At 36.2% G+C, this 10,812-nt stretch overlaps 2 protein-coding genes across 2 annotated transcripts; one reads left to right on the top strand and one right to left on the bottom strand.

Annotated features, from left to right (window-relative positions):
• Nucleotides 1-6,920: 6,920 nt before the first annotated feature.
• LOC140893605 (EG45-like domain containing protein) lies at nucleotides 6,921-7,464 on the top strand. The gene is made up of 2 exons (XM_073302692.1): nucleotides 6,921-7,029; nucleotides 7,184-7,464. Exons 1-2 carry the CDS (start codon nucleotides 6,921-6,923, stop codon nucleotides 7,462-7,464), a joined length of 390 nt encoding a protein of 129 aa, XP_073158793.1.
• Nucleotides 7,465-8,395: 931 nt separating this feature from the next.
• LOC140893279 (EG45-like domain containing protein) lies at nucleotides 8,396-9,603 on the bottom strand. The gene is made up of 2 exons (XM_073302345.1): nucleotides 9,501-9,603; nucleotides 8,396-8,676 (listed from the first exon to the last, which is right to left on the bottom strand). Exons 1-2 carry the CDS (start codon nucleotides 9,601-9,603, stop codon nucleotides 8,396-8,398), a joined length of 384 nt encoding a protein of 127 aa, XP_073158446.1.
• Between the last annotated feature and the right edge of the window lie 1,209 nt (nucleotides 9,604-10,812).

Here is a 10,812-nt window from a genome sequence, read left to right as displayed (position 1 = left end):
TTATGTGTTGCATTTTATGTACCATGATATATGTTTTACTGTTTTATATACATGCTGCATGTGAACATACACTTTGTGCCGTATCTCCTTCGAGATAGCCTTTCTAGTAGGCTCGTTCAGCTCTACACATGTTTATAATGTCTGACACCGGGAGTTACCGCACTGAGCGGAGACTGATACTACGGTGATCTATATGGATGTGTAAGCCACCCAACGGGTGGACTCCTAGATGGTGCTACATAATCATTGGTGCCTAGTCTTAGTAGGACTTGGTAGTTGACTAGTCACCCCAGTCATCGCGCTGCATGCATCATATTAAGTATTGTATACTCATTTACGTACTGAGCGTTAGTCGCTCAAGTCCTTGTTATTGTCTTGGACACCCCATTTCATGGGGCAGATCTCGGGCTGGATGGAGCGGGTGGATCAAAGCAGGGTTAGTTGCAGGTTCTGAATATTCCAAGAGATATATGCTACTCTCGGTTTCATTTGTATATATTTTGGGAGAAAATACATGGGTTTGTGATGCCAGTTGTATTCTGCTGGTTTATCTTGTAAATAGTTGGTTTTTAAGTATCCGCAATAAACTCTGTTAAGTTTGAATAATCATTGTTATTTTTATATTAATCTAATTGTATGCTTAAAAATACTAGTTAGTAGAAGATCCGGACGGGTCACTACATTGATGGTATCAGAGCATGCAAATTGGTCTTCTGGGATTAGTCTAATAAATTGGGATTTAATAGCTAATATGCCTTGCAGTATAATGGCCGAGCAAGGAGAGGAACCTCATGAAGGACCCATTGTGGAAGAGGGAGATGCACATGGACATCACCACGGACACCACCATCATCATGAAGGTCGACACCGCTACACCTTGAACAAATTCTTAAAGGTGGGGCCGAAACCTTTGGTGGGAGGTGAGAACCCTGAGGTTGCTGAGGATTGGTTGGATAGACTGGAAAGTAGTTTCTGAGCTTTTTCTTGTATTGAGGATCAAAATATAAAAGTGCTTGAATTCTTGTTGGAGGGGCGAGCTAGGAAATGGTGGAAAGCAAAGTCTGCCCAGGTACGCACAAAGAAAGTGCAGGTAACATCGGAAGATTTCCGTCAGCATTTTTGAAAATATTATTTTCCTCCAGCTGTTCTCCAAGCACGATCTATGGAACTAATGACTTTGAAGCAAGGGTTGTTTACTATCGACGAATATTAGCTGAGGATTATTGATCTGTTGTCGTTCTGTCCTCATATTAATGCAAGTGATGATTCTAAATATGATCTATTCTTGTAAGGGCTTAACCATGAGATCTTTGAACGAGTTGTGATCTGTGATGATCCGAAATCCTATGAGACTTTTGTTAATCGCTATCGTCAAGTAGTGAACGATATCAGGCGTGCAAAGTCACTGATGCATTCTCAACCCAGTGGATCACTTGGATCCCTCTCACAGACATTCAAGAAGCAGGGTTCTACTTCTACTTAGACTTCTACTTCTTCTGGATCTCGAGGATTTTACAATTTTGGAGGAAGAAGAAAAAGTAAGGACGTTGTGATCACTGTGGCAGGAGACACCCGACTAAGGAATGCCGGAGAGCATCTGGAGATTGTTTTATCTGCGGCAATAAAGGGCATCTGTGTCGAGATTTTCCTCGTTTGACAGGAGGCACTAGTTCAGGCACTGCTAGCGGATCTCAAGCTTCTGTCCAGCCGTATCAGCTGACAGTACCTCCGAGTATGTCTACCCTGCGACCCCAGACTTAGGGGCAAGTGTTCGCTCTAAGTCAGGACCAGGTGAATGCTAAAAGCGACCGTATGCTTGCAGGTAATTTTTTATTTTGTGGCATACATACGCTTGTCTTAATTGATACTGATGCATCACATTCATTCATATCTAGCCGTTTTGTCAAGAAGTATAAATTGCCCTATGTTTCCCTAGATCTTGACTTAGCCGTATATACTCCTATGGGTCAGAAGATGATAACTAAAAATCTAGTGTTGGGATGTGTGTTAGAATATGAGATTCGTTTTTTCACTACAAATCTGAAGATATTAGCGATGTCAGATTTTGATTGTATCTTGGTTATTGATATACTGACGTTATATCATGCTACTGTGGACTGTTACCAAAGGCTGGTTCAGTTTCATCCAGATGAGGGTGACAGTTGGTATTTTTATAGTGATGGATCACGATCCCCGATGCCACTTGTGTCGGCTCTGAAGGCCTGTCGTGCCTTAGAGTTTGGCGGAGAAGGCTATCTCATCTATGTTGTTGATATTACTAAGGGGAAAGCGTAGTAATGATATTGAGCATATTCCTGTAGTCAGTGACACTTGCAAGGAAACCTGTACATCCTTTACTCAACAGTTTCCATGCCTTACCCACTGAAATTAAAAGAGATGAATTATTTTTCGGTGTGGCATGGAATAGAAACGGTTCTCCATCCTTAGTTTTCAAGGAAACCGTCCTCCGTTTACAGTCTATATTAGCCTCGTATCGAGACAACCAATCCATCCCAAATATCATGTCGAAGTCAGACATATTCAGGATAATAAGATCAGCAAGCAACTCATGACTCTGCATCTGTACACTGCATCCTCTGATAATCAAATCACTACTCAATTCTTCCCCTGAAGGCATGAATATACTAAATCCTGATATTGACTTATCAGGTACTAAACCCAATTTATTAACAAATTCAATAGATATGAATGAATGTGTAGCTCCAGTATCAATTAAGACATGAGCGGGATTACTGGAAACATTAATCATACCTGTAACAATGGCTGTATTCGGATCCACTTGATCATGTGCCATTGCAAAAACTCGTCCTCTTACCGGTTCTTTGGATTGAGGGCAATCTTTCCGATAGTGCCCTGGATTTTTGCAAAGTAAACATACTCCAGTCCCTACCATGTATTGACCTGAGTGAAGTTTTCCACACCGCTCAGTCACGATTCAAAACGTAAATATACTTTAACATATAACATGCATACATATATCTCATTGCATTATCATACACATAATCACATAAAAACTCATAACTTACAGACATGAAGACGGAGCGTTGGAGTCGTGGAAAATATGCATGAGTGTTTCAATAAAACCCATAGCGAACTGCTCTGATACCAAACTGTAACGCCCTCAACCGATGAATATGTTACAAAACTAACGTGACCTTAAAACTAGCGTGGAAAAGAAATTTTTTGAAAGATGTATGCATACATCAAACTTTACTTAAAACATTTTCAGAATAGTTTACAAACCAAATCATGACAATTTGAAACATAAATATTATTTTTTTTTCAATCAACATAACAACATTTAGTTTATTAACTCGACACAAACACACTCATGCATCTCTCGCTGGCTCGACTCTTGGCTCTTCCTTATGTCCGACATCAAATGCATCGACGTATGCATAAATGTCATCTTCATTAACTGCATCATTCAAGTATAGTGAGTCTAAAGACTCAGCAAGTATATGCAGTAAAAATCATAAGATTTCAAATATCATTTAAACGTAACCTAACATAACATAACATAACATAAACTTATCATTTGGTGACGAATTATGCGAAATTGTGGAAACCGTCATAATGGGCACATTCATCTTTGCTTGTTGATCAACAATCATATGGAATTACGCCTCGTAACATTCGTTCATTTATTTTCGGAAGTCCCTCCGGATCTCATCCCGAAGTACCTAACCCGTACATTGAGCCGTATTTGGGAGGGCCCCTCCGGAGCCCAAACCGGAGTACCATTCCCGTATTGCCACCACAAAGACACATAAGGCATCAAAATATTTTCATGTATCAACATATCATTCATTTTTCATATCACATCATTATCATTTCATCATAACATTCCATCTTTGCATGACTTGTATGCCATAAAAAACATTCATCATAACATCACGATTCCTTTCATAAACGTTTATGTCGTGATCTTAAAAACTTACTCGATGACTTCATGCATATCATAGATGATTAAAAATCATACTTGCATATTGAATATAGCATTCATGAATGAACATAGACATGTACATGCATCACATAGCGTAATTAGTCCACGTAAATCGTTCTTTTCGTTCTTGACATAAAACTTGAAACTTTTTGCATAGGAACTCTTAAACATACTTAAGTGGCTAGAAACACTCAAGAACTACCAAGAAAGAGAGGAAAAGCTATGGAATTTAGCAAGGAAATGAGCTCTCGTATGCCCTATTTATAAGCAACGTGCAGAAGCCCCGATCCCTCAATCGAAAGCTTCGATCTTCACATGCATGCCACGTTCCGAACTGTCCTGTTCGGAAGCTCCGATATCTAATTCGGAAGCTCCGATCTCATGCGTTTCTCTGCGTGTCCAAACACTAGTGACACATCACTTAGTGCGCATGGCCTAACCTTCTGAAGCTCCGATCTCACGTTCGAAAGGTCCAAAATGTAGTATACCGATTCTTAATTAGATTTAAGGAGATGAAAATCGGATTCGGAATGATCGAAAATGGTTCCAAGGACTTAATCAAGTCATTGGACAGTTCGAAAGCTCCGAATAAAAGTTCCAAAGTACTGAACCAGTCCGGAAACAACGTTGTACTTTGGAGGGAGAGGGTGAGTTCAGAAGCTCTAAACTCAAGATCGAAAGGTATGATCGCCTTTGGATAAGAAAATATGGGCTTTTTGATTGGTGAATTGACGTGAGATATATTGGAAGCTCCGAAATCTAGTTCGGGAGGTCCGAACTCTTTCGGCAGCAGTGTGTTGTCCAATCAGGGACATGCGTTCAGTTGTTAGAGATCAGAAGCACCGATGGTGAGATCGGAAGATTCGATCGTGGGATCTAAAGGTCCGATCGTCATCTATAAATAGGGGTCGAGATCTTCATTTGGAAATCACACCAACCTATTTCCTCTCTTGTTTTCCACTGATTTGGAATGCTTTCGGGCGTTGTCTTGAGGGCTAGTTGATAGCAAGGCGCTACCGGGATCGTAGCGGAGTTGTGCCTAGCTTTTAAGGCCATTGCATCAAAGTGCGAATGATGGACGCAGGTATAAGTCTAGACTCTGATTAGCTTCTGTGAGTAGCTATTAGTATAGTTAAGACTCTTAGTATGTATAAGTGATATGATGATTATCTGCTTATAGACGTAGACTAAAGAGTCAGTGTTTCTAGGTTGCTTGAGTTACTTGATAGAGGTATGGATGTACTATCCGAGATATCCTAGTTGAGTATGCATGTACTATATTTGCCTGGTTGGTATGACATGGCTTATGTGCATTTATTATGTCACGATTATTATGTTACATGAATTATCATGTTAAGCTTGTACCTTGATATTACCAGTAGTAGGGGTTGCTCAGCCCCGAGTTATTTTTGTGGATGGATTTCGTTGATTTGGATCCGGTTACTTATCCACGTTTTCTTTCTGGTATGGGAGCCACCTCCGGATGCGATGGCTCAGCGTGCTACATACCATAACGCCATTTGTTTGAGGAAGATTTTCCTACCATGATAGGTTTCTGGTACCCGTCATTTGCATTAGCATTCATAACATGTGTATAGTCATAATTTCGTATTGAGCGTTGTTAGCTCACATCTTTGGTTTTTTGTTGTGGACACATCATTCTATAGGACAGGGCTCAGGTTGGACGGACCGGGAGAGGTAGCGGTCGTTGAGCTTTTGTTAAAGAAAAGCTGAGAAGTGCTTTCTAGAAGCTCTCCCAAACACTACCTAATAAGCTAGAAGAGAAAAAGTGCCTTTTTTTTAAAAAAAAAAAATGCTTTTATTGTTCCATATGTGTTTAGATAGATCTACAGTGCTTTTAAAAGCACTTATTTAAGCAAAAAAAAGTTTTTTTTTAAAAGCCCATTTTATAGTTTTTCAAATTATTTTTTTTATAACTCAACTAAAAAAATGCTTTCAATCTATTTATCCAAACACAAAATTATTATATCTTTAAATTTAAAAAATACTTTTAAAAGTCAACTTAAAAAAGCACTTTTTAAAACAAATGCTTCTGTAACCAAACTGGTTACTTAGCTAACTTGTCTATCAATCCAGACCAAACCTCCAGCCTCAGTCGACTCCTTCAGTCGCCACCTGAGCCTTCTAGTTTCAGTCAGTTGCCTCCAGTTACGCAGTTATGATCTCGACTGAACACAAGAAGTTGACCAATTCTCACGTAGTTAGTAGTAACGGTGCAACTTGAACTTTTTAAACAGTACAACATTTCAAGTGTTATGTTTCAATTTCTCTTCTAGCTGGAACGATTATTGTTTCCCAATAGAGCCGTTAATTTGGGATGAGTCCGTCGAGTTCGCTTGCCCCATCAAACAGTTTAAGTGGGTTGGATTATCCGACCAAGAGACACGTCTTTGGTGGTCCACCCACCCCGTGATGAATATAAAAAAAAAAAAAAAAAACTAATTCGTTGTAAATTAAAACTAGTTAATTCCCGATGAAAAACTAAAATTGTAAATTCTATATCAGAATAGAACTCGTGACGTTTATAATAACATACGTGTTATGTAGGCATATTTCATCATGATTCATGTGCACTATAAATAATAAAAATGGAAGATGCGATGCACAGTGATGGGGGCACATGATCTCTGAAATTTTGTGAGCACTTGGGTTCGTCTTGTCTTATTATTTGGATTAAACTCTAAAATGGTTACGATAGAAACAAAAATGCAATCCATTTAACAATTTAATGTCTCTTTTTTTTTAAAAAAAAAAAAATTTCTTATTTTATTTATTTATGTCTTTATTTACAAAAGTACTAGTAATTAACAGGTTAAGACAACTGTTTTGGGTAGCCATTCATCTATAAATAGTAGTCTCTCCTCTCATGTTTTGCACACTGAGAAATCACACTTAATATATAGCAATTTCCTCATTTTTACAAGTCGGGAAAATGTATGAAAATATTAGAGTTTTGGTTTTGGTGACCGTGGCTATGAGCCTATTTTCTTTTGCCTACGCTGATCAGGGAACTGCGACTTATTATACACCTCCTTATGTTCGTAAGTCATGTGTATATTATATATATATACAACACATAATGTTAATGTTAATATATAATACAAAATATGGTTGACGTACATGCATCTTAAATTAATTTTCGGATATAAACATGATTTAATCTAACGTCGAAATTTATCGATATTCTTGGAACAGCCTCGGCATGCCATGGTTACCAGAATGATGGGGTGATGATTGCTGCTGCAAGCGACGCATTCTACGGCAACAAAGCAGCGTGCGGCCGACGATACAGTGTTACATGCACGGGAGCCACAAATAACGGAGTCCCGCACCCTTGCACGGGCCAGAGTGTCGTGGTTACCATAGTAGACTATTGTCCGCCGGGCTGTCGAGGCACTATTGACCTCTCTCAAGAAGCCTTTTCGGTTATTGCAAATCCAGATGCTGGAAAAGTCTACGTCGAATTCCATGAGTAAGTGTCACACACAAGTATATATAGTACTCTTATATGTATATTTATAATTTCTATATGAGTTTTAAAAAATTTCTAAACCATCATTTGTGACATCTCTTTGTTTTTCAGGGTTTGAAGGGTTAAATTATATTGCTGAAGACGTATGAAGAAGATTATGAAATAATAATAATTCGAGCAGTTTTATCGCATCTATTTGAGCAGTGCTAGTTGAGTTGCACCCACCTATATGTGTGTGTGTGTATCTATCTGTGTGTGTATGTATATTCTAGTAACGAGGGCTCGCTAGCTGCTCACGTCACTATCAATGATGTGAGAACTTGCATTCCGATCGAGTGAAATATTATGTAGTGTTTAATTGTGCTTTATCATAAATTAAGTGTGTTTAATGAAGTACCATCGATCGTTTTCAATATATTAATTATGAGCTACATCTCTATAAATTCATCTCCATTGGATTATGTGACACATAACTAACATAAATACAAACAAAATTAATTTTTTTTGAAAAATTAACCATTATCAATTATATAATTTGCTCGATCGATCAATTAAGTGATCAGTTAGCAAATAAGCAAATTTCCATATATTTTATTATTTAATTAATGACAGAGAAGTGCTGCACAGATAAATTAAATACACCACCCAACGTTATAAGATAAATTTCAATACTCTGCGTTTTATTTCAAGGATATAATATACGGCACATTAATTTATTTATTTCCACCAGGAGAATGCTAAATCCAAGCTTATATATTCTCGGTAGCTTGATCAAGTTTATTTGTATTCACTCATTCCAAAATTTAAGCCCTGCAATTTAATTAATACAATGATCAGTATCAATATTTGCATGAAATGCCATATATGATCATATATAACTTATAAAATGCTAGGAATTATTCGTCATACACATCAAATTAATTAAACGCGCTTGCTTACGGGTTATATTCGATATGGATCCTTCCAGCATCGGGGTTGGCAATCTTGGAGAAAGCTTGCTGAGAGAGGTCAAGCTGATTGGTGCCGCATCCAGGACAAAGATCCACGATTTTCACGGTGATTTCGCCGTTCCGGCACGGCTGTGGTACGCCTTCATTGGTGGGTCCAGTGCACCTCACCTTATAGTATTTCCCGCATGCCGCACCATTGCTGTACAGGCCTCTATTTGCAGCTGCTATCATTGTACCTTGCCCTTGGTTTCCATAGCATGCAGATGCTGCAAATCCATCATATTATATTATTATATTTATGAAAATAATAAAACATACACACACGTTGAGGCAAAATGTTAATGTTATTAGCATATCATGTTAAGGTGTTTTCTTTTCTTTTTTTTATTTAAAAAAAAAAAAAAAAAACACACACACACACACACACACATATATATATATATGTATTTATTACTGTCAAAATATACATATGTTTATATATGTACCACGTTGAGACTAAAGTTACTTTTTGTTAATTACTCAACCAGACTTGAGTCGAACTAGCTAGGATTAACCAAATTAAATGTGCTGAATGAATATCTTACAATTAGCTGCTATTATAAACTAAAATAGTAGTTCGTTTTAGCTCTTAATCTGCAAAAAATTTAGAATAAATATTCAAAAGGTTGTATATATTATTGTTTTTCTTGATCTCAATTTGACAATAATGTCAGAAATTTTGTTATTGCACACTCAGTGACACGGATTAGATGGAAAATTACACGCTACATATATGAGCACTGTCCTAATATATAGCTAGTGCATCTAGAGATGGAAATTTAACAACATATGTAAGGTCCAATGATTAGATGTTTATTGAGGTAGTGCCTTAATTTGCGCAAAAACTTAATTTTGAAAGAGTTTATTGCCAATGAGTCTGACGTCACTCCAACACTCTGGTAAAAAAAAACGAGCGTTAAAAATGACAAGTAATACCAACTAATTATTGGGCTAAACCTGAAAAATGAAAATTTTAGAACTGAAAAATGAATTACGAGACCAGAATCGTGGTTTTTTCTTAGGACATGAGTCTCATGAGAAGAAAACTTACGAAGATATTCAGTGTAGTATGTTGCGGTTCCGGCGACGGCAGATGCCACAGATATTAAACTAGCTATAACAATAGCCAGGATGATAATGCGTTCAGTTGCCATCGGAATATCTGTAAATTTTATGCTCGAAATATTATATTATTGTTCAATATTGAAATGTCCCAATATTTTGTGTAATAATATCACGATGAAATAATTCCCTATTTATAGCATCACCAACACCCCTTTCATTTCTAGTTAACAGTCTCCTCACGTTTTCTAACTGATGGCTTTTTAACCAAAATATACACCCGTTTATATATATATAAAAAAAAAAAACAAGTGTGTATATTTGGAATAATTGTCGATACAATTAATATTTTTAACTTTTTATGTAAGTTTCTTTTTTTCATCGAACGAATTGTATTTATCTAAAACGACATGATAAATATATGAATACATATTTATTTCAAAATATGAAAAATACGATCCAATATATATTATCAGTGTAATGCTATGCAAAACAGTAGTACTACTGTTTGGTAAGATTTGCTTGCACAAAGCTTACAATCTTAATTATATGGAATAATTTGGATAAAAATCATTAAAATAATCAATATACATATTATTTGGATATAATAAATCAATTAAACGGTTTTAAAATAAATAAAGTAAGAAAAAATTGATCAAAACTTTGTGTTAATGCAATTATATAGTTTTAGTTTGACGTGTTTATAAAAATTGAGTTTACACTGTATTTTTTTTATGTCAAAAATAATATCATAAAAATGTTGGGTTAATTGCATACATTACTCATATAAAATCACGAGACCGATAACAATCTCATATGAAAAAAATGATTTATAACTACCATTGTTTTTAAATTTTGAACACATACATTCCAACTTTACAAAATCAGAGCACATATCCCCTTGCCCGGGCGTACATGTTTTTAGGGGTATATATGCTCACAATTTGAAAAATTTAAGAGTCAACAGTTTTATGAATTTCACAATTTGAAAACTTTAAGAGTCAACAGTTTTATGAAGTTTTTAGCAATCTCGTAATTTATATGGATAATATATGCAATTAACACAAAAATGTAAATAAGATTCGGAATGTTCATAGAAATCATCAAGTGCCTAGTATAACTTTCGAAAAATGACCAAACACAATGTTCCAAATGATTGAAGTTAAATTTGTGGATAACATATCACAGTTAGGTATCGTTTTTGCTACAAAAATTTAGTTCGAAATTTAAATTTTATTGTTTTAAATTTTCGATAGTTGTACATTTTATTTAATTTTATCTAAGATAAATATAATTATAAT

Source organism: Henckelia pumila, chromosome 3 (assembly GCF_033568475.1).
Source record: "Henckelia pumila isolate YLH828 chromosome 3, ASM3356847v2, whole genome shotgun sequence".
Taxonomy (NCBI): Eukaryota; Viridiplantae; Streptophyta; class Magnoliopsida; order Lamiales; family Gesneriaceae; genus Henckelia; species Henckelia pumila.
Note: the sequence above shows the minus strand (reverse complement) of the source record. Positions and strands in the feature narration are given on the sequence as shown.